The sequence below is a fragment of the Patella vulgata genome, chromosome 8 (assembly GCF_932274485.2).
Source record: "Patella vulgata chromosome 8, xgPatVulg1.2, whole genome shotgun sequence".
Lineage (NCBI taxonomy): Eukaryota > Metazoa > Mollusca > Gastropoda > Patellidae > Patella > Patella vulgata.
This window is the reverse complement of record NC_065886.2, coordinates 52623603-52649165: the sequence shown is the minus strand read 5'-3', so window position 1 is coordinate 52649165 and position 25563 is coordinate 52623603. Positions and strand designations below refer to the sequence as shown.

General features: G+C 36.8%; 1 protein-coding gene across 4 annotated transcripts; it reads right to left on the bottom strand.

Annotated features, from left to right (window-relative positions):
* Positions 1-183: 183 nt before the first annotated feature.
* LOC126831055 (sodium-dependent proline transporter) lies at positions 184-25563 on the bottom strand. 4 transcript variants are annotated; one of them, XM_056103029.1, is made up of 15 exons: positions 25401-25563; positions 13582-13741; positions 12974-13105; positions 11732-11953; positions 10553-10697; positions 9852-9990; positions 9272-9406; positions 8379-8482; positions 7780-7904; positions 7013-7125; positions 6294-6425; positions 5203-5302; positions 3971-4071; positions 2884-3036; positions 186-2040 (listed from the first exon to the last, which is right to left on the bottom strand). In XM_056103029.1, the coding sequence occupies exons 2-15, from the start codon at positions 13739-13741 to the stop codon at positions 1855-1857; spliced, it is 1947 nt and encodes a 648-aa protein (XP_055959004.1). In that variant the 5' UTR covers positions 25401-25563; the 3' UTR covers positions 186-1854. The 4 variants fall into 4 exon arrangements, with proteins under 4 accessions (XP_055959005.1, XP_055959004.1, XP_055959003.1 ...); XM_056103028.1 differs by lacking the exon at positions 25401-25563 and adding an exon at positions 16008-16155; XM_050561666.2 differs by lacking the exon at positions 25401-25563 and adding an exon at positions 13835-14192.

The following is a 25563-nucleotide window of genomic DNA, read 5'->3' as shown; positions in this document are numbered from 1 at the left end:
TTTTTATTGTTAAAATATGGCACAAAACAATACTATTCTCTATATAATCTATCAACAGCAATCTAAAGATGAAACTTTTAAATTTATTTTTCAAAAAAAGATTAATAACCCAGAAAACATAAAAAAAAATTATAATAAAAGAATTTCTTTTTTTTTTTTTTATATAATTTTCTGATATTTGTTATATAATATTTTATGAAACGAATTAACTATTATAGTCCAAGAAAATTCTCAATTTGAGTTTAATTTCAAACTCCAAATCATAGGTAAGAGATTATAGGATTAAATGTTAAGTCACGTTTAGTTTGAATCTGTGCTTATAGGAAACTACAAACAGAAACACGTGATATTAAAAATATTAAATTTGTTCATCTTATCTCAAACTTTTATCTTCTGGAATTGTTTGTAATTATATGAGAATTTTTTTCACAATGTCATAGCCATTATATCAGCCAAAAAAATGTTTTGTCTCGAATTAAAGAAGCTTGAGTAAGATGATTTCCTAATACATGTATACAGAGAAATCGTAGACATTGTGGTCAGTGTGCGCTTTTATTTTTGAAGCCGACATTATTGCAATATGATTAAAATACAGATCTATATTTCGTTTCGTTTGTTTTATACTTTCGATGGCCTCTACTATATACATGAAGATCTGACCGGTTGTAGTGCAAGGTCTGATTACCCTTTTTACTTCAGACATTTGATTAACCAATCAGCGTTGGTGTTTCTAATGGGTTATACGTACAGTTCCGTGAACCTCACGTCAAAAACTCGCCGTAACATACCGTTTCATTAGCTAATCCCTCACATCATCCAGAACGCGGGTTATATAACAACTCTTCCAGATCCTAGTGTAGTAAAGACAAGTAAAACGAAATTTTGAACTGTAAAAAAAGGGGAGAGAGAGAGAAATGGGGTTTAACGTCCACTCGACACAAACTAGGTCATTTCGCGTAGGGGTCTTTAGCAGTGGGAGGAAACCGGGGGACCCGGAGAAAACCCACGAGGTTAGACAGGCGACCCAACTCCTTGTCACGTACAACCGAGGATTCGAAACCACGCTAGTTGACTCAATGACAGACTTTATGATACAGCACGCACGTGCTAACCATTCGGCCACCCCCCCCCCCCCCCCACCCCGAACTATACAAAAACAAACGAAAAAGGATCTGTGTTTGAATCAGATTGATATTATTGTAACTGATGAGAAATGGATCCTGTTTAGTGTGCCTGGAACCTTACCCTTTTATTAAATAAATCCACACATTATCCAAGTGACACAATGTATATCTCATAATAATTATACACATTTATACACCAGTATACAACATAAAACTCAAAAAACATCAATGTATCACAGTGGAGATATCCATCCAAACAGTCACACGTATTGTCAAATATATTTCCAAATTTTGTCCGAAACTGAACTGGACTTATCGAGGAATTATTTCCGATCGGAATGTTTGTTTTTATTGAACTGATTTATTCATTATAGCACTCACAGAATTTCTTGATTGGGACACTTCATTGCTAAATCTATTTGTTAAGGCCAGTTCAATTTTTGTCAAGGTCCTTGAGATGAAAATAAGATTAGGACACGTCATTGTTGGCGAGATAGTAGGTTAGGTTTGGGTAAGCATTGGGGCTAGGTCAAGGGTTAAAGTTGGGATTAGCGCTAGCCCTGTTTACATCTTGTGACAGCTATAACGAAAAACTGAGCTGGCCTTAACATTTAGCACTAACCGGCACTTCATATACTCTATGTTATCAAAAATATATCAAAAATATAAATGCCACAGCAGCCGTGTAGTATTACCGGAACGAATAAAATCCTTTAAAATCCAGGGTTGTTCACAGTTTTTCAGACACATAAGCACTATTTTCCCGACCTTCTTTAAGAGAATCAACCTCAACAACGCTACCGTTGCTTTGTGCGATCGACGTCATTTGAAGTTCAGTCCTAGCGTATCTACCCACTCGATCCTTGGGATTAGCTGGTCCCCATTCTGGTGTAGGTCGAGTCGCGTTCCTCAATGACTGAAAACAGAAACAAATAAATCATTTAGCATATAAAACAAAAGTAACAAATGTCAGTTGAACCTGCACACTAGCTGACAAAATATTGAACGTATCATGTCAGATATACTCATGACAAAATTGAAAAATACTATTAACCTATAGGCTTTTGGCAGGCTAAAGTCTAGGTCCTCAAAAACTAGAGCGCCTCCTGCCAGTGTGTATAATATTTTTAACTCTGTCATGTGCCTTTTTTTTTACATCCACCGTCATCATCTTTGGCTTTGCTCTAGTCGCGAGGATAGGGGGTTGGGAGTGGCCCCATAAGGGGAATAGCCTACGGCCCCTCTGCATTTAAATCTGGCACTGCTAAATCCTCTAAATAATTCAATATGCAGAGTTGTTTCCAAATGCAACCGTTTAACGTATAATAAACATCTGCCATTGATGTACTTTATTGATCCTACTTTAACGGACAATATCTAGTGAGTCAATTATTTTTTTGAATTGTCAGATATCCCCCCACAGTCTCATATAACAATTTTTAGTCTTCGAAGGAATTATTAGTGAGCAGAAATCCGCCCGTTTATCTGTTACCTCTCGTTACGTCAGTCAGTTATATAGAAGGATAACTCGTGTTTTCCTTTGCTTTCGGTTTCTTGGAATCTTCGTTACGCCTCTATCGTAACAATGATCTCTTTGTTAACATTATATTTGGAACGTGTTTAACCAGTTCTATCACATACGAGCTAATGGCTGACACCAATATTGTCCTTTAGTTGTTACACCATCTGAAGAACTACACACGTTTCCAGCCTTCGCCACCACCATATTTACCCTTTAAACTTTAAATTAGTCACTTACCCCGTATCTGCGAATTTGGAATGGCATTGGTAGGATGATAAGAACAATTGGTATTGCAACCATAGCCCAGCCAACATCCTGTACCCAGGATTCAAATTTATAACTACCATAAGATGCCGGACTACTTTTAACAGCCGACAAGATCAGCATCAACTACAAAATAAACATAATCAAATTCTGTAAGGAAATATATCGTCTCCACGCATGCCCTATTATAAATATTCCTATTTGTAGAAAAGACACGTTGAATTCTTTCACTCAGTATGAAAGTGATATCCTGAGGTGTGTGTGAAGGGGGTGGGTGGGGGTGTAGGTAGTGGTAGGTAACTTGATAATGAAACAGGCCTTCTAAAATATATTCAAATATCTATGAAAATTGATTTCTGGATAGGAAATAGAATTGCAATAGACTCAATATTCTTTCCTTAACCATATGCCTAATACAGTCATTTACAGGCGTCACAGAATCTATGGGGCCCATGAATATCAAAGTTTAAAATTAAAATGGACAATTATGCATGAATTTTTTATTGTTCCTTTGAAGCTTATATAGTATGTAGAAAAGTTTTCACTTTATCGCAATCTGCTAGTGAATTATCTAGATATGACTCGTGTTGGAAAGGGGAGGGGTGGGGGGCAGTAAAGGTCTCGCCCCAGCACATTTTTTTCCTTTCAAGGGCCCTGGTTATTTAAGATCAAGTGAAATCTTACTGTTCTTGTGTCAGTAGCAATTCGATGACGATTACCATCAGATTCTCACATGTAGAGAGAAAGAGTTGGATTATCGAGACTATCCTAGGTACTATTTATGAAATTGCCATAAAATTATATTTATAGCGGGGTTTCTATAGACCTACTATAAAATGCTTTAAAATATATCGATAGTGGGGAAATCTGTACTACAAAATGCCTTAAAATAGATCGATAGTGGAGAAATCTGTAGTCCTACTATAAAATGCTTTAAAAATACATTTATAGCCGGGAATATGTAATCCTACTATAAATTGCCTGAAAAATACATTTACAGTGTAGTCCTACTGTAAAATATCGAAATAATGTATCTAGATAAAATGATACAATCACTCACACTAATAGCTACTGGGGTTATGACCACCCAAGTTGCTTTCCAGAACAAAGCAGGTTGAAATCCCAACATAATCTCAACATCGTTAGAAAAGTTTTTAATACCTGCAGATAGAAAGAAGAAAAACATTACAATGGACTTATACTGTTAGAAAAGTTTTTAACACCTACAGGTAGAAAAAAAAACAACATTACTGTGGACTTATATTTTTGATTGCATCTACAGATCCACGTGTGGTTACTCGAGGAATGTAGCACAGAACTATATATCGTTTCGTTTATTTATACTTTCGATGGCCTACACTACACGATGGTCTGACCGAATGTAGTGTAAGGTCGCGTCAGGCGTCATACGAGCGACTTTTGAGTCTATGACGTCAGACATTTGATGTTTCTATTAGGATTCCCACAGTTCCGTGCATCGCACGCCAAGAACTCGTTGCAACAGGCCGTTTCATTGGCTAATCCCTCACATCATCCAGAACGCGGGTTATTTTAACAACTCTTCCTGGTCCTAGTGTAGTAAAGACAAGTAAAACGAAATTTTGAACTATAAAAACGAAACGAAATAGCATCTATGTTTTAATCAGATTGGGAATGCAGGGAATCTGTTCTCAACTAACACAGAGGGTTAAGGCCCCCACCACACCTTTCAGCTCATGGTGGAGTGTGGGTTATACCACGACCATGGTAGGCTGACTTTGTGGGGTAACATACATCTACAAAGCTTTTTCTAAGACATTTTCTTTTACGCTTTCCGACCCCTAAATATTTATATATTGTCTATCGCGATAAATTGTCTTTTGTTTTTGTTGTGGGGAACGCTAGAATGTGTAAAGGCCTGCTTGTGAAGAATTACGTTTCAATGCCCATGACGTTGATCTATTTGATTTGACAGGCAAAATGCGTAAAACAAGGTAGGGGGTTGGATGGTTAGCGTGTGTGCGTTGTATCATAAAGTCTGTCATTGAGTCAACTGGCGTGGTTTTGATTCCCTGACTGTACTTGATAAGGAGTAGGTCGCCTGTTCAGCCTCGTGAGTTTTCTCCCACTGTTAAAGACCTCTAAGCGCACGCGAATTATTGAAATAAAATTGAACCATATGTTAGTCCCGAAATTACTTAGTTTGTGTCGAGTGGACGTTAAACTATTTCTAGCTCTCTCTCTCGCGTAAAACAACAAGGTTTGAATTGCGGAAAATATTTTCGAGTTATGTCCCTTTTAATGTTAACCTACCATATATCCATATAACTGCAACAATTTCTGTTAGACATACTATCATTAAACCAAAACTAGCACTATACCATTCCATTAACGTCAACACCCATATCCCTCCCTAAATAATATTAAAAATACATCATACAAGAGCTAAATCTGCCTATTGCAGTTCTTTCTTTAGGCCTGAAATGTTATATAAACTATTAATTAGACATTAATTAACTTATCCAGACCATAATCAACTCTAAATGCCATCGCTAGCCCGCGATATAGGAATAAATTTTTTGAAAAAATAAAACGTAAAATTGGATAATCGGGACTGTTTTTATCGTACCAACTTTAGTACTGATGATCGAGGCTAGGCTTAAAATTCAAAAGCTAATATCGCGGTTCAGAGTGGAGCAATTTGACTGAAATTTTCAGCATATTCTGTTTAGTTATTTGTTTTGTCAACTCACCCATAATGACCCTTTAATATGAGATATATTGATGTTTTGGCTATTTCAAATTCCAGTAGAGAGAATTGAATGCAAGATACGCGTCGTTACTTATAGCCAACTTGACCAAAATTTTGGGGCTAGATTTTAGCTGACAAAGTCACCAGTCTAGCGCTTTAGAAATATTTTTCTCGGCAGTTAAAATCCTAATTATATAAGAACTGACAGAACACAATTTTTATGGGAAAAAATCACTTGTTTTATTCTAAAAGCACGACGTTTCGACAAACTCTGATTAAAATACAGATTTATATTTCGTTTCGTTTTTTTTTTATACTTTTGATGAACTACACTACATGAAGATTTGACCGATTGTAGTGGAAGGTTGTGTCAGGGGTCATACGAGCGGCTGTTGACCCTATGACGTCAGACATTGATTAATCAATCAGCGTTGACGTTTCTAGTGGGTTACTCACAGTTCCGTGGACCTCACGTGGAAACTCGCTGTCACGCGGGTTATATAACAAATCTTCCAAATCCTTGTGTAGTAAAGGGGAGTAAAACAAAATTTTGAACTATAAAAATATGAAACGAAATAGGATCTGTGTTTTAATCAGATTGCGATTCCCAATGACTAAAATAAATGCCAAATGTATTGGCGAGGAAACTTACCTTAGTTACTAACGGTAAACCCAGTAAAAAGCCAATAAAATGACAAAACATGGCGAATTTGGTTCTTCTTGGTCGTAAAAAGTGGGGAAATGTGTCTATAATGGCACTGATGATAGCTTCAAACATAGCAAACTGAAAAAATACCAACATTGAAGAATAGAATCAATTAACGTCATACTCGACACAAATTAGGCCATTTCGCGACTAACATATGGTTCTATTTTATTTCAATAATTCGCTTGCACGTAGGGGTCTTTAGTAGTGGGGGGGGGGGCGGAGGACTCGGAGAAAAACCACGAGGTTGGACAGGCGACCCTACTCCTTGTCACGTACAACCGGGGAATCATAACCACGCCAGTTGACTAAATGCCAGACCTTATGATACAACGCACACGCGCTAACCAATCGGCCATCCAACCCCCCTGAGTCAATCAGGTAGATTCTACCGGATAGATCTTAAACAACGTTTAGAAATAAAATAAAGGGGGGGGGGGTGTCAACGATTAACTTTCCCGCATCAACTTGGATACTGAAAACGGTCATTGTCCATGAAGTATGTTATTGGAACATGTTGCCATGATAATCGACTTTTGAGTCTACTTTTCGTGAATTCTATACGTCAATGGTTCTTTTACGTGCACATCAAAAATCACAAAGTTTAGAGATAAACTACTAATATCTAGAGATAACGTATCCATGACTTGAAAATAAATAACAACCTGACTGTCTAATCCCAAAGCTACCAACATAAAGAAGAAGAGGAAAGACCATATAGCTGCACCAGGCATATGAGATATTCCCAATGGATACACAACAAATACTAACCCAGGACCTAGAACAAACAATGATTGATATTATAGCAAACTGGCAGCATATTACACAGATTTGAAGACTTAAAGTCTATGTTTAGATTTAGAAAGATGATAGCTACTACCATCATAACTTAATCGAATGTAGTTTCCTTAATACATATTCAATCTGATTAAAACCCAGAACCTATTTTGTTTCGTTTTGTTTTATAGTTCAAAATTTTGTTTTATTTGTCTGTACTACACTAGGATCTGGAAGAGTTGTTATATAACTCGCGTTATGGATGAACTGAGGGATTAGCCAATGTAACGGTCTATTACTGTTACGGCGAGTTTTGGTGCACGGAAATGTAGGTAAACCACTAGAAACGTCAACGCTGATTGATTAATCAATGTCTGGCGTCAAAAGACACCCGAAGCGACCTTCCACTGAAACCGGTCAGATCTTCATGTAGTGTAGGCCATTGAAAGTATAAAAAAAAACGAAACGAAATATAGATCTGTATTTTAATTAGATTGATTATAACAGAAACTCTTGACAATCTTGCGTTAAAAAAAGAGGTGGTATCACGTGTTCTAACGTGTATTAAGTGAATAGAGCAAGGGCCATCTATTATTCAAAGATAGTTGCTGTTAATTAATTTGACACCAAATGTAAGAATTAACAATGGACGTACCATCAACAGCTACATCCTTGACCTCTTGATTTGTAGTATGTGCCATAAAACCTAAGACTGAGAATATAATAAACCCAGCGAATACACTCGTACCACAGTTTATCATAGATACTATAATCGCATCTCTGAAATTATAAAAAATTATAAAAATAATATTAGCTAAAGGGTGATTTCAACTTTATTTATGTTGTCTCTGTAAATACCCCTCCCCCTCGTAATGACAGAAATAAAACAATACTGTATGTAGTCTCCAGATTACAATTGAAAAATATCAACGAGGTGATAAACATCAATCTATTCTCTGTATGTTACATTGCACAGATGCCTGTCAGTCATTTAAAGGAATCGGTGAGATACTCTCGGTGGATGTACGGGCGAACGTATTTGCGAGATAGTTCCGCTCTAACATTTCGGGACTAACTTATGGTTTAATTGGATTTCAAAAGGAGTCTTTAGCTGTGCGAGGAAACTGGAGGACTCGGAGAAAACCCACGAGGTTGGACAGGCGACCTCACTCCTTGTCACGTACAACCAGGCAATCGAAACAACGTATTTTCAATCTGAAAGTGAACATTTTATTTAAATGAGTAACAACTAACCTGTGACTATTGTGTTTAAAAGGATTAAAACTGGCCATGGTAATAAGACTTCCAAACGCTGGTCCTAATGAATAAAATATCTGAGTTGCTGCTTGTCTCCACACCTGTAATATATGACGTGTATTATCTGTGTAAACAACTGGTACCTGCCCTTTACGCGTAAGGAAAATAGTTTGGTTCCACAATAAAATATCTAGATGACTGGATCCCGTTATTTTTGCCGATATTGATTTCTTTTGTCGAATGACAACCTTTCTTTTTCATTAGGAGTCTTAGATCTATCGACAAAGCCAGTGTCGAGTTATAACCGATTTTGTGTTCGACTTTCGATACAAAAATGAAACTACAATTAGAAAACAGACTTCCGCTTAATGTTTCGAAACTAAAGAAAGGGGTAATTGTACATAGCTTGCCCAATTACTGCTTGAATCAACCGCTTGAATCAACCCAATTGAATACTTTATTTGGAATCAAATCAATGAGGTTTAGCTAGAGAAAGATTTTTGAAGTTGTGACATAGTTCTTCCGTCGACAGTATGCATACACTTTGAAGCATTATCAGAAACAAAAAAAGTATCTGTGTAAAATATATAGCAATAAAATGAGGTTTAACGTCCTACTGTTATGCGTCCTCTGGACAAATAAAGACGGGCATCATGTTTGGCCTGGACACCGACGTTACCGCCTACTCTTATTTCAAATTTCAACTGTTATTTTGACGACACGCCAATATATGCACGGTAACTCTTACCTCGTCCCAGACTCCCTGTCCTACACCACTGACATCATCGGCAGTGAACCCCAGCCTCGGTATTGTAGGATATACAATTAGAAATACCGTAAAAAATATGTATAAATGTTTCCCCCTCTAATATAATATATCATATACTTACGTCTATATCCAATAATCTCTCCCATTCAGGTATGATATAAAATTTAATTCCCTCCATAGAACCTTCTAAAGTCACTCCTCTAACCAATAAACATATTAAAATAACGTAGGGGAACGTAGCCATAAAATATACAACCTACAAAATAAAACATATATATTATAGATAAAACCACGAGTGAGGCTGGTAGGGCGAGAAAGAAAATCGATCTCCTCCATTCAGGTGTTTAGGTTAAACGCGCAATCGTGCACATTTATAGGAAGGATAAAGCATGAGAAAGGGGTTTTGCTGGGGAAAGAAATACTGAAGAAAATAACCCGAGACAAAAAGAAAATAACCCGGAAGGCCGAGCTTTTTCTTTCGAGGGCTTTTTCTGATGTCTTTCTTCCACGGCATAACCCAAGTCGAGAACTTTATCTTACTTATAAACCGTCTATGTTTACATGTACGTAAAATGAGAATATCCCAGAATTACAATAAGAAAAGCCGCCTCGACTTTCAGACCGCAAGTTATTCCGGGCATAGAATATACCCCAAATCGAAATAAAATGAAAATTAGCAGGAAAAATTATTAAAAACCAACCTTTCCAGACGTTTTTACTCCTTTCTTTAAACAGAAAAATAACAGAATCCAAGCCAAGGCGAGAACAAAAGCCAGTTTTACACTGATGCCACCAACATCACTAAAATCCTTGGCTTCATGTAACTGTAGAACAAATCGTCTGTAATTAAATCATAACAAATATATAAATAAAATGAAATGGGGTTTAACGTCCTACTGTTCTGGTCCAACTGGAATAATGAAGAGAGACATACGCCATACAGTGTGTCAAGAGAGAAATTTTGTTCGGGCAGCGGCACTATCGAATTCCAACTGCCATACACGGAACCTCGGTTGTTCGTCCCATCTGAACGACTAGACAGCTGTCAGGCCCCTCAGTGTTGCACCACCGACAAGGGGAAACCAAGCTAGAAATGCAGGGATCTAGGTCAATGCAGATTTTGCCTGACAAAGCTTGTATTTCATTTGCGCCCCACCAATGTCTCTCACAGGTATTTGTTTTTCCAGGCTTGTGTATAAATTATTTTGCTTTTGATGCAATGTCGAACCCCTGGCCTTTTCTCGTGTTGGGACTGGCCATAGACCCTGGTCATGTAGTTATCATGGTGTGCGTGTATCTGATTTTAGTCCTGAAAGTCGACTGTACTATCCTATTGGACAAGCAGTCTAATATCAAACAGAACCGATTTCAATTCATTAAGTTGTAATATAGATTTACCTACGTGAAATATTCCTCACTTGGTAACTTATACAGATGTTTAAGGTTACAATCAGAGAAATTAGTTTGGGTTAGGTTAAAGGTCAGATCGTCCATACTAATACCAGATTCCTGTAGACCATCTTCTAGACATGTTTCATTAAACATACCTTAAAAATAAAAAAATAAAAAGTTTATTAGTGAATTAAAGTTATGTTCTTTCAAAAATGGGAGGTTGGGTGGCCGAATGGTTTTACGGCCTCTCGACACAAACCAGGTAGTTTCGGGACTAACATTATTGTTCAATTTTATTTTTTAATAATTCGGTTGGGCGTAGGGGGGTCTTTAGCAGTGGTAGGAAACCGGAGGTCCTGAAGAAAATCCACGAGGTTTAACAGGCGACCCTACTCCTTGTCACGTACAAGCGGGCAATCGAGACCTTTTGATGCAGCGCGCACGTGCTAAACATTGGGCTATCCAACCCCCTTCACATATTGCATTAACTCACATTAAACACGCAGAAGCACAATGTTGGTAACTCATCATAATGTGTTCATTACATGAAACTGTTTCGGAACTCCATTTCGGCTCGCTACCCCTCCCCCCTCCCTCCCTCACCGACGGATGTGTCATGTTGTCATGTTGCAGTCTCCACCTTCGTGTAGAAGTCAAGGTTGAAAGGTTAAGGTGGGGTTACTCGAAGTTGAGTATTGAAATCGTTGGGATACAAACCTTGGCGATGATAAGATTGCTTATCACATGTTGATATACTTCATGACAAGTTTATCAGTCAATAATTCATCATAAGATTATTATTGATATGACCAAGATTAAAGTCTTACATGTTTAGATTGTACTGTTATAGACACAATGAATATAGTAAACAACTATAACAAACTACTATCACAGAGACGGGTTGGTTCGATAGGCAAAAAATCGAATCGGTCTTTATCTGGATCTTCGGCAGCAGGGGAGGGGAGGGGGTGGCGGAATGGTTAAAGCCTATCCAACCTCGTAGGTTTTCTCCTTCATTTGCTAAAGACACCGCAAGCGAATTATTGAAATAAAATTGAACCATAATGTTAGTCCCGAAATGACCTAGTTTGTGTCGAGTGGACGTTAAATATCTCTCTCTCTCTCTCCGCTCGCTCTATACTAAATCCCAATGTTTTGATACTGTAAAATAGATTCTTTGGGCACTTACCTAAAGTTACGTTTAGTTTTTGATCCTCTGACATGTTCTTAAATGATGGGATAGCTGTTGATAAACAATATGGCGAATTCCATAAATTATCACATGTGGTCCATGGTAGTTGTCCGTCCAGATTTATAATGGATACCATCAGATAGAACATGGCGTATGTGATGACTACATTATAATATATACACACCATAGCAGATATAGATATCATACCTAATCCAACTCCTAATAAACAAATAAAACAACAACTGTTAATACTTTAAACAACAACTGTTATAAAACAACAACTGTTATAAAACAACAACTGTTATAAAACAACTGTAATAGTTTATAAACAACAACTGTAATAGTTTATAAAACAACAACTGTTATAGTTGATAAAACAACAACTGTAACAGTAGCTAAGTCTCTAACTCAATATCATCCAAAGTCTGACGCGACCTCACACTACAACCGGACAGATCTTCATGTAGTAGAGGCCATCGAAAATATAAAAAAAACGAAACGAAATATAGATCTATATTTTAATCTAAGTGACAAAGATTCAAATCAAGCTTAAAGTAGCTAAATCTCCAACTGAATATCATCCAAAGTCTTCGACATTGAAAACACGAATTATTTGTCAATTTAAATCAACATTGATGTTGTGATCTTACCGGGAAAATATGGGCTTCTGATATCCAATATTTAAGAAAATATAAACATTTTATCATTGGTACACGAATCGTGTACCATAGTGCGTTTCAGCGCCATTTGTAACAAGGGATTTCGAAGACTGGAATAACCAGACGCTAGAGATTGCCATTTGATTCAGACTTCTTGCATTATTACATTATTATATGCGTTGCGACCCGTTTGTGTCCATTTAACATGTCTAGACCAAGAATTGTGCCCAAACGCTAATCATCGTGTTGTTGTTCTTGGTGTTGTTGTTCTCGAGAGCGACGCTCTTTGAAAAAATCCTAAACCTCGGCTACGATCGACTTAAAACTAAGTATGTGTGTTACTTGGAGAATGGCGCATCGATGGACGGACTTCGATTTTTGACGCCATAATTTCACGATGCCTGCGATGACATATTTACCCAGACAATTGTTTGCAGTTTCTTTCCTTGGTGTTATGAGTTCTAGGCAAAATCTATTTAAAGACACAATATTCGACAATAAATGACAAATATACGCCAAATCATATATTGCTCAATACTCGACTAATCCTAACGTAAGTAATACAATGTTAAAGTCTTACCCCAAAATAATGGATTAACTCTCCAAACTGCCAGCGGACCAAGAGAAGCAAATTGTCCAAAACTCAACTCGAAAAAGAAGAGAGGCAATCCAGCTATGACCAACATTATGGTGTATGGAATAAGGAAGGCTCCTAGATTTTAATAGAAAAATATAATTTGTGTTAATTCTGATCACTGAAAAAAAGACCAACGTGGCTATGCGTGGAATATTCAAATATTGCTTCTGATAGAAATCATGCCGTATAATGCGAGCAGGTGAACCATAACACGGATACAATAACTTGTGACTTGTGTGCTTATATATAAAGCACAGATGTAACTTTACCAAGTTTCGTGGCATAAGCTAAAAACAGTGATTTTAACAAACTGAGAATAGTGACAAAGCACCGAATGAGAGATAGAATTTATCTATAATAATATACATTCCTGATTATGGTGATTACCATAAGTGAGTTAATTAACAAATTGAGAAAAGATACCCTTGTTTCAGTATTGTTCGTCCATGATTATATCCGTTACCACCATTGCCTTAAAACCGCTGATTGTCACTTCCAGTTTTTCGGACAATTTTAAAATATAAAAACAATGTTTATATCTAGTGACTTACCACCTCCATTTCTAAAACATAGATAAGGGAATCTCCAGATATTTCCCAAACCAACAGCATATCCAACACATGACATGAAGAAATCTAATTTACCACCCCAATTCCCTCTTTCTGGTTCCTCGGTACCTTCCGGAACAACTTCTTTCTTCTCTTCCGCCATCTTAAATAGATATTAAATAGATATTAAGTGAAATGGTGTTTTGTTTAAAGCTAATGATACAAAACTATAAGCAAAATAAATCAGATACAATACCGTTTATTTTGATAGTTAAAGAGAGAGAGAGAGAGAGAGAGAGAAATGGGGTTTAACCTCCACTCGACACAATTTCAATAATTCGCTTGCGCGTAGGGGTATTTAACAGTGCGCGCTATATCATTAGGTCTGTCATTAAATCAACTGGCGTGGTTGTACGTGACAAGGAGTAGGGTAGCCTGTCCAACCTCGTGGGTTTTCTCCGGGTCCTCCGGGTTCCTTCCACTGCTAAAGACCCCACTGCTAAAGCGAATTGAAATAAAATTGAACCATATGTAAGTCCCGAAATGACCTAGTTTGTGTCGAGTGGACGCTAAACTCTCTCCCTCTCTACCCCTCTCCCTATCTCCCTCTCTCTCTCTCTCATTCTCTCTCTCTCTCTCTCTCTCTTCGTCGACCATAAACACTGTCCTTCGAATATGTTTTTGTTTAACTGTAGCTTAAAACACGAAAACGTGTCACAACAATCTTTAAGATTACTATTATTAGATACAAAAACAACAACATTGGCGTATGTTATGCAAAAAATATAAGTTTATTTTTGTGGTGGTGTAAAAAAAAAATATTAAGAAATAAGAATGTACAATTTTTACTGTGTATCGCAACACAATTAAACGTGAATCATCTCCTTGGAGATATGCGCCATTTTGTTTGTTTTCTTGTCACAAAAAAAGAAGATTTTTTGACAAACACAAAAAACGCCTTGTTTAACGATGCAGTGAAATCAAGGCCAAACTTTTACCGACTGTCATAAAAACAAGATGGCGCCCCACCGCACAAGAGCTACACATATGATTATCCATTAAAGATGATTATGTACGAGCTAAATCTGCCTATTTCAGGCCTTTAGTTTGTGTTATAAAATGTTTTATAAACAATTATTTAGATAATTATTCGCACGAAAAGCCTATATTCAAATCTCTAGACCATCGGATGGTAGAGATTTAAATGGATTGAAACACGATCGCCATTTAATGATTTATTTTAAAAATGACGAATCGAGGCTTAGTCTCGATTAACAAGTACTGTTGCTACGATAATAAACAATCTATGACACATCAGGTCATAACTTCGAACAGTATTATTTTTAATACCTAATATATACAATGTCCTGATAGAACACCTATATCAAGACATTTTAAAGGAGCTAAATCTCTAACTCAATATTTTCCATAATATTTGAAATTAAAAAACGCGAATTAGAATTCAATATTGGTCCATTTCAATCCATATTGATGTTATAATCTTGCCGTGAAAATATAGGATTCTAAATCCAATATTTAAGAACCACGCTACATTCCCAGTATTCTGTGGTTTTGGGTGCCATTTTGTAATGAACAAATTAATAAAATGAAATGAAATGGGGTTTAACGTCCTGCTCGAAATTAATAAAAACATATCCTACAAGTCAATGTGGAAGTATAGTAAAAACTGAATCACAAACGACTTAATAATAATAAATAAAAAGCGTGTAGAATGTACTAAGCAAGCGTAAACGTAATTTGAACAGTTCACGTATTTCATCGAACATAATTGATTAGAAATTACAATATTTGTTCAAAAATTGAATAAAAATAACTTTACGTATATTCATATTACATTAAAGGAGGCAAGTCTCTAACTATATATAGTCCGCAGTCTTTGACATTGCAAACACGAATTATTTGTCAATTTAAATCATCATTGATGTTATGGGCTTCTGATATCCAGTATATAAGACAAAAAGAAAAAATTAAAATTGGCACACGAATAGCGTGACAAATAGTTTTCGAGCGCCATTTGTAATGAAGCGACCCGAAGAATGAGGCTTAACATACCCCACAAGAGAATACTACCGGTCTAGACTGGAATGACCAGACGCCAAAGACTGTTATTCGGTTTGGATTCTTCGCATATTTCGCCGAACATAAATTTTATATACATCCATATACATTATTATATGTGTTGCGACCCATTTGTGTCCATTTCTAGTTGCCAAAAATAGAGATTTAGCTCCTTTAATATGTGCGTTTAGAGCCATGTTCGTCTATTTCAAGGCTAATATAAAAAGGAATAGAGCCCTACGCCCTTTAAAGCAGCAGTGTATTTACAATGCAGTGCAAACAACGAGAATTGAAACTTAAAACTAAATTACAAGAAACATTACAACAAATTCATTTTATAGTTTATTTACCTTGACTAACCGTTTGTTTGTTTCTCGGGGTATCTTAAATAATATGCTATTATCCCACTTTTAGTTTATCTAATCTCTCTCCCATTTGAATGTATGATAAACGCATGTTGAGTTTCCATGAATGGAGGACACGTTTTATTTTTAAAATTTGAACAAAGAGAACAATAAGACCCCGAATGTAGACTGCACTTAATTTTCATAATGTTAAATATTAACTTGATGCAAAAAAATAATACAGTCACGTGATTGTATACGTGAGGTTATTGGGGACATCAAAACTTTGAATGTTTGCTTCTTTTTACGGAGTTTTTTAGTTGCATTTTACATTAAACATAATTTATTTTCATTGAATTAAAAACAATCAAACACGATAAACATAAATTCAATCAAGTTAGCAAGATATAAATTACAGGGTTATTTTGTCGAATATCATTCTCTGGATAAAAAGGAAAAACTGCGTAAAGGCACGAATTCTTATTTATATATCCCGTACAATCAATGTGTACTATTTTACAGTTTAATTAACGTTAGAATGTATTCAAATTGATTATTTAACATTTAATGAGGGAAAAAACATCTACGGTCAATACTCCCCTGACTTGGATTATAAAGGGGTCCATCAAAAGGAGAGAGAGAGAGAGAGGGAGAGAGAGAGAGAGAGATGTGGCTGAACGTCCACAAACTAGGTCATTTCGGGACTAACATATTGTTCAATTTTATTTCAATAAATCGCTTGCGCGTAGGGGTTTTTAGCAGTGACCTATCAAGGGATTTACCCCTATATGTATAATCAAACTATATACATTAATTCATTTTGAAGCCGACATAATTGTGACTGATGGGGGCGGGGGTGGATAGCCTAGTGGTTAGCGTGTGCGCGTTGTGTCATAAGGTCTGTCATTGAGTCAACTGCCGTGGTTTCGATTCCGTGGTTGTACGTGACAAGGGGTGGGATCGCCTGTCCAACCTCATGGGTTTTCTCCGGGTCCTCCGGTTTCCTCCCATTGCTAAAGACCCCTACGTGCAAGCGAATTATTAAAATAAAATTAAAACATATGTTAGTCCCGAAATGACCTAGTTTGTGTCGAGTGGACGTTACCTCCCCCCCCCCCACCTCTCTCTATATATACATATACATATATATAGCCAGTTCCGTTTTCGAAATATCCGGATCTCTGGAAATATGCGCGTTATTAAATCTATTTATATAACTTTTATGTCATCGCAATGCAAGAATTTAATTATTTTCGTTTGTATTACAAAATGATGACATATATTCATAGATTATATAAATCGTAAAAGAAATGAAATGGTTTAACAGCCTAAGGACCAACCGTAATAATGAGGACCGGTAGTGAAAGAAATGAAAGGGGTCCATTTAAAATTCACATTAGCGATTTGCCATTCAATCTTAATCACTACTCAAATATTCGTGGAATATCACGCAAATATTCGGGGAATATCAAGCAAATATTTGGGGAATATTAAGCGAATATTCGATTCATGTAAAAATATTTAAGGAGTTATGGGAAAGTTTAGGTCTCGTAGACAAGAATACATGCATTGAATCAATTTTGTCGGCGATTATTTGTGTTCTCAAACTGTTATATATCGGGTGGGTCCCAAAATTTGCCGAACTTTTACACTGCATTGCTCGGTAACCATTCTGTAGAATATTAATACAGTATATTTAAGTGAATGAACACCAGTCTGCTTAAGCAAATAAATTTCAGTTTCATAACTCAAAGGACCAGTTTGCTTGAGCAAAAGTAGTGTATTATATCAAATTCAGTAACAGAACGAGTCAAGGGTCCGCAATCCGTTCTGTACCGATGACAAGATGAAACCAAGCCGGGAGCTCTAGAAGACCCCCCGGGAACATCCTTGTTTGAGAGCCATCACCGTACCCACGGAGCTACAGTTACTATCAGATTGTTGTTGGTTGCTTCAATATATCGACACAACTTGTGGAAATATGGAAAAAGGTATCCGATTGATCGGCGAAGAACTGAAATGAGGTTTAACGTCCTACTGTTCTGTTTCGAATGGGCTAATGTAAACAGAGTTGATCGACGAACATGTAGTCCTACATGGAGTCCTTCTAATCACCGACAAGGGCGTCCCAAGGTAACCGACAAGGGTGTTCCAAGGTATTGCATAATGTAACCGACAAGAAAAGATATGTTATAGATAGGTATTTTCAGCTAATTTCATAAACAAAAACTGACAAAATTATGGGTTATTGAAAATAAATTGACAAATAAAAATCTCTTGACGGTGAATATTGTGATTAATAAGACCATTTTGTCCAAATTTTAATTATCTGTAGTTTCTTTTATAAAATCATTTAAATTTTGGATGTTGGTGATATAGGTTTCATCTTTAATATTTTGTGTTTACTTTTTCGATATTAAAATATACAAGTTGCTGCTTGTCTCAGTTCACGTTTAGGCTATCATTGTTCCCGCCATGAAGCCGAGATGTCTATTTTTTTATTCCAATTTAAAATGAAATTGTTCGTGTCTATTTCATTCAAAATATCCATGAGATATTACATCTGGGAAAACTGCGCTGTAAAAAGTCCGTTAACACAAAGTCGTACCGGCATGTAGAAGTTAGCAGTTTTCAATTATAAATAAATAAGAAAAAGAACAACGGCCAAAAATAAAAACCAGAATTAAAACTCTTTAAAAAATACTTACTTCTCGTTTCTAACTTAAGATGTTTATCCTTAATTTAAAAAACAATCCTAACTCGAAAGTTTTTTGATAACACAATCACCAAAAACAAAGATATTTTATTCCTGAAATTTATTTCAACAATTAGCCATTTTATCCTGTACACACTAGTGACATCTCTATTTTAATCTTAAAATATTTCCAACCGTAGGATAAAAAAAAATCTATTTTTTTCCTAAAATGATTCCAAAGACTACTCCAATAGACTCAGAAGAAAGGTACTCCCACTTCGCACGAAACCTTCACAATTTTAGGGCTCGGTACAACTGCTCATGCTTTTATAGTTGAAGTTCAAAGTGCAGATATTTAATCCAATTACTGTTCAAATAATAAAATAATAATTCAAGTTGGTCGTTTCAGATTTTAATCTGTTATGACTGATAGAAGGTTATGGGGCATGGTGGTTCTTGCTTGTCACTGTCATCAAATCTACTTGAACATGAATTGGATGAAATTGTATACATTCAGACAAATCTATTATAAGTTTGTGGATGACTTTGAACAGGATAACCAAGGACGATTAACTTACCTAGGTATTATTGGTTATGTGGGGCATCATCGCCTGTGTAGTCTTAACCATTACAGAGAGAGAGAGAACAGAAAATGGGGTTTAACGTCCACTCGACACAAACAGGTTCAGTTTTATTTGAATAATTCGTTTGCGCGTAGGGGTACTTAACAGTGGGAGGAAACCGGAGAAAACCCCACGAGGTTTGACAGGTTACCCCCCCCCCCCCCCCATTGCGCAGGACAATTCTTATAATATTGTCCTTTTTTGACAGATAAAGTTTGAATAATATATCTTTTGGTGTTATAAAGTGATGGGTGCTAAATGTTATGAATGCGTGTTTCCAACTTTAAAGACAAATAGGACCAATGCTGTTATTTGGTTATATCAATTTATGTGTTCTAGTGTTTCTTTAATATCACCGCTATGAAATGACCTTTGACCCTTTTTATCTGCACCTCCCTTCCAATTGTCCCACTTCAAACTATCTAATATTTATGAGGCAGTTGTAACGTCACTGGCTCTTGGACTATTGAGAGTACACACACACACGTCCGTAATGGTTGTGGGGGGGGGGGGTAGATAGTCAAATGGTTAGCTTGTGGGCGTTGTATCATAAAGTCTGTCATTGAGTCAACTGGCGTGGTTTCGATTTCCCGGTTTTACGTGACAAGGAGTAGGGTCGCCTGTCCAGCCTCGTGGGGTTTCTCCGGGTTCTCCGGTTTCCGCCCACTGTTAGAGATCCCCTACAGGCAAGCGAACTATTGAAATAAAATTGGACCATATGTTAGTCCCGAAATGACCAAATGACCTGGTTTGTGTGTGTGTGTGTGGGTGTGTGGGTGTGTGTGTGTCTCTCTCTCTCTCTAGGCATGTGGTCAGTTATTTCCCGGGATTAGTTTGTTAATTCTCTCCCAGTTTTTTTTTCTTGTGTGTTCCCTTCCCAATGATTTCAGTGTTAAAACACAGACATCTGACCTTCTAATCGTATATAATATCTGCATACACCATACCGAACTAGACAATATATAATAAAAAAAAGAACAGGAATGCAATGCCTGTTGAAGCCTCGATTTTACCTGCTCTCGATTGGAAACAAGTGGCTATGATATCGTTTTGTGGGCAGTATTTATGCAAATAAAACGGCTAGATTGAAAACAAAACATATCAGAGTGAATCGACAGAGGTGAGATTGCCTGACATTACGATTTGTTGAAAAAAAAACGAGGCGAAGCGAGAGTAGGTAAAATCGAGGCTTCAGCAGGAAGTTCATTCCTGTTCTTATTTTATTATATAATGTCTAGTAAAATGATAATGATCTTATTTATATCAAAACAATAAATAGATGATAGATAATTATAAATATGTGTACATATTGTATATAGCTGTATTTAGTGTATGTTAAACGTTTGTTCTGCCATCATATATTATATAATATTATATTATTCTATTCCCCGGGAGAAATTTCATAATTTTTATAAATTGTCGTAATCCCTTTGTAAGTTATTTGCAATAAAATATGTTTAAACTATTGTCTAGTTGAGTATGGTGTATGCATATATTATATACGATTAGAAGGTCAGATGTCTGTGGTTGAACCCAAGATCTATATCATCTTTTTAAACATTACAGTTGTCTTAATAGTTGTAAACATAACGAATCCTTAAAGGATAATATTGGTGTCAGTCATTATCTATATTAATATTTGTGACTGTCGTTTGTCCGTCTGGTTGTCTGTCTGTCTGTTCGGGGTTGGCGGCTACACTAGGTCTGCCCCGAGCCTGAAATTTGGGGTATAGGGGTAGCTCGGACCCCCGAGCGAAGCCGGGCATTCTTCTAGTCACATATATTTGGAACGTGTTTAAAGAGTTCTATCACATATGTGATAATGACTGACACCAATATTGCCCTTTAATGTGAAAAGCAGGCCTATCTGATTAAACTTTACAAGGATGTTGACCATATCATTAGTCTCTATCATTCAGTCTCTGGATGCGTTGTCAACATTTGAGAATAATAATAGGTCATTGGCTAGATTATCCGGTCTTGTACATTATCATAAACAAAGTCTCAGGGGGGTAACTAGTCCTAAAACAATATGTCGACGCCCATGAAATTAATTTAAAAATTGCCATTTCAGAAAATCCATTTGCATCGCCAATTCAATATCCAACACTTTTCATTGTGAAATTCCTCTCTTCATGGACCATATCTATGTATGTATTTTAATTAATTCTAATTCGTCGTCAAGATTCATATTTGTTTATAATACCACATGAATTATGGGATTTATTTCGGGAAGGGGCGCAACTCTTACTTGATTTGGCGAAATGTACTGGATAATCAACCACATGGGCAATGGAACTTTTCTTCAAATGTTGACAACAGATCCAGACCCTCCGTATGTTGAAGACTAGGAGGTTCTGGGTGGTCGAGACTACCATATCGTTTGTTATCCACGGATGGTCAAAGGTGATTTTACATGCCTATTTACCTTCTGATCCTTCCGCCTTAACTTGCTTGCTAGTCACACTGAATGGATCTATTGATATTTATTGTTATAATGTTGGCGTGGTTGCTGGTTATCAGTTTTCAAGTGCCTAGTCATAAAATCTTAAAGTAGCTTATCTGTTGATGTTTTTTGCCTAGTCATTCGAGAGAAGACGCTTTCATGGTACTCATTGCAAAGTTTGTGTTTTACCGGGGGGGGGGGGAGTGGTTAGCGTGTGCGCGTTGCGTCATAAGGTCTGTCACTGAGTCAACTGGCGTGGTTTCGATTCCCCGGTTGTGCGTGACAAAGAGTAGGGTCGCCTGTCCAATCTCGTGGGTTTTCTCCGGGTCCTCCGGTTTCCTCCCACTGCTAAAACCTCCTACGAACAAACAAATTATTGAAATAAAATTAAACCATATGTTGGTCTCGAAATGACCTGGTTTGTGTCAAGTGGACGTTAAACACCATCTCTCTCTCTCTCTCTCTCTCGCTGTCTTGTTTTACGTCAAGAAGCTGTTATGCACGACATAGTGTATTAGATTACATTCATCCGGAATTGTGTCTTTTTTTTCTAAAGCATTTATGAGTGTGTTTGTCCTAGTAATTATACCACCATGTGTGTCCGTCCAGTCTATATAAAAATATTTTTGATGAGATCATTTTACGATTGCTCCACAGATCTTATGAAAAAAAACTAACAAGTAAAGTTTGTAACAAAAGACTATGAAACTTGTCATTATAAATACGTCTATCCTATTGGGTATTTGAGTTTATCTGCATTGTGGATAATACATGACCTGGGTCCCTGTGATGCTTTTTTAAGGGGAATTATGGGAGATTATTAGCTTTTGAATTTTAGGCCTAGCCTCGATCATCGGTAAGATAATAAAACATAGTCTTGATTTTCCATTTTTGATTTAATTATCAATGAGCGTTGAGCAGCATATCGGATTCAAATCCAGAGAATATCGCAGGCTAGCGATGGCACCAAGAGTTGATTATGGCCTGGATAAGTTAATTAATGTCTAATTAATAGTTTATATAACAATTCAGACAGAATAGGCAGATTTATCTCTTGCATAATGTGTGTTTTATTAAAGATACATTATATGGGAGATTAGATAATATAGGGTCCGAGTAATCTAAAGTGAAATTAAACATTAATATGTTCACCAGTAACGGGTCACTTTATGCCATTTTATTCGTTTTTCGTGATCGTTATACGGGACTTGTTGTAATGGTTAAAATATCTATTTTGTAAAATTATAACAATCAGAATAAGATGCACATCCACAGAACTAAGCTGAAAAACTACTAAAATTGTCAATAAAGCTAAGAAACAGGATTTCCCGACGTGGTTTCCCCTTGTCAGTGGTGAAGGACGAAGGGCCTGACAAGGATAGTTGTCTAGTCGTTCGGATGGGACGAAAAACCGAGGACCCGTGTATACATTGGCGTGAACGTAAAAGATCACTTGGCAGTTGGAATTCGATATAAAAGTAGGCCATAGTGCCGCTGCCCGGCAAAATTTCCCTCATAGCATACTGTATGGCGAATGCCCGTCTTTATTAGCCCATGCAGCCGGAGCAGAACAGTAGGACGTTAAACTTAAACCCCTTTTCATTTCATTTTATTTTTTTGAAACGGGAATAACAGTGAGAAATGATTAATTATTTCTGTCGATCTCAATAGCGACTCGTTATTTAGGACTATTCATATGACTCTCGAAAAAACTAATACTAATATGATCGAACTTGGACTACTTTGTGTTATTTATGTCCGTGAAGTGCTAGAACCAAAATTTACGATGTAAAAAACCACACTTATCATGATAAATTACCATAATCAATGTGGTAGTATATTGCCGTCACTCAAGTTTGTCACCTCGTTCATCCGCCCCTCCGTCGATCTCGTGGGGCTATCCCTTAAATCAGTCCGTTATGCCTATTCGTACCTTTACACAATGTGGAAGTATATTGCCGTCACTCAAGTTTGTCACCTCGTTCATCCGCCCCTCCGTCGATCTGTTGGGGCTATCCCTTAAGTCAGTCCCTTATACCAATTCGCACTTTTACACAAGGTGGTAGTATATTGCCGTCACTCAAGTTTGTCACCACCTTTCATCGGTCCCACCGTCGGTCTGTTGGGGCTATCCCTAAAGTCAGTCCCTTATAGCAATGCGCACTTTTATATTGCCGTCACTAAAGTTTGTCACCTCGTTCATCCACCCCTCCGTCGATCTCGTGGGGCTATCCCTTAAATCAGTCCGTTATACCAATTCCTACTTTTAGACAATGAAATGACAAGCACTTGAAATACCCAAATGATTGAGTTGATAAATCACAGACAGATTTAAAAATAATTTACCATTCAGTACGCGATTACGGGGGGTTGGGTGGCCGTATGGTTAGCAAGAGCGCGCTCTATCATAAGGCCTGTCATTCAGTCAAATGGCGTGGTTTCGAATCCCCGTTTGTACGTGACAAGGAGTAGGGTCGCTTGTCCAACCTCGCGGGTTTTCCCCGGGTCCTCCGGTTTCCTCCCACTGCTAAAGACTAGCGAATTATTTAAAAAAAATTAAACCATATGTTAGTCCCGAAAGGACCTAGTCTGTGTCGAGTGGAAGTTAAACCCCATCTCTCTCTCTCTCTCTCTCTCTCTATACGACTCTCTATACGACTACATTTTAGTAGTTTCCAACTATGAAGATGGAATGGGTTTGTTTACAAACTGTTGTGTAGGTTTTGTCTGACTGTGTCTACTGTGTAACGATGATAGAATGTCTTTCCACAAAACAAATCAACAAATAAAACCCATTGAAATCGACACTTTTATTTGATACTCACATCAATCAGGTCATGTCATTTTAGAGAGCCTCCCCACCCCACCACCCAGACATGGATAATTACCTGCCCCCCCCCCCCCAACAAACAAGCACACACACACATGGAACGTAGCCGATAGTTACCTAACGTGATTTGATTATATACAACTACATCTTTTAGACATATACACGTTTCAGCTGCCGGTTTACGAATCGTACAGATTCTTGATGGTTTTGAAGGCATTTAACCAGTGAAAAGTATGACGATGCTTGGCTTATGTATAATTAGTTGAATATATTAATCAAAATTAACTACATTTATTCTCTTGGCGGGAGTTACAATGCTTCATTAATAAAAACAGAGACAGCAGGTCCTTCTATACATGGATAGAACAATTACATATTTCCCCAGCTACCTACCAGTTCAAATTTGTAGCTATCAGTCCATTAAGACAAAAAGGTATTGTTAAAGTTAGTATCAAACATTTCAACAAAATCACAAAGAACGAAAAGTGCGAAAACTAACTTTCAATCAATTAAAACGTGTAATTATCGGACCTTTAAAACATAGCTTTCCTATTAAATATTACAACAAAATCGCAATTAACGAAAAGTGCGAAAATTAACTTTCAATTAAAAACGTATAGCTATCGGTCCTTTAAGACATTCAAACATTACAACAAAATCGCAAAGAAGGAAAAGTGCGAAAACTAACTTTCAATAAAAACGTGTAGTTATCGATCTATTAAGACATAATATAAATAGTGTTATTATACCTCCTATCTGACATAAGAACAAATCATAAAAGTACAAAAAAAAATGTTAACCTTACCTTTGTACTCCACAGAAATAAATAAGACTATTGGTCCTTAATAGAGACACATTTGATCCTGATTAAACAATATACTTCCTATGACGACGGCGTTATCTCCCTTGCACCCTGTGATCCGTGATGGAATATTACCAACCCCTCATCACAGATTTATTACAACACA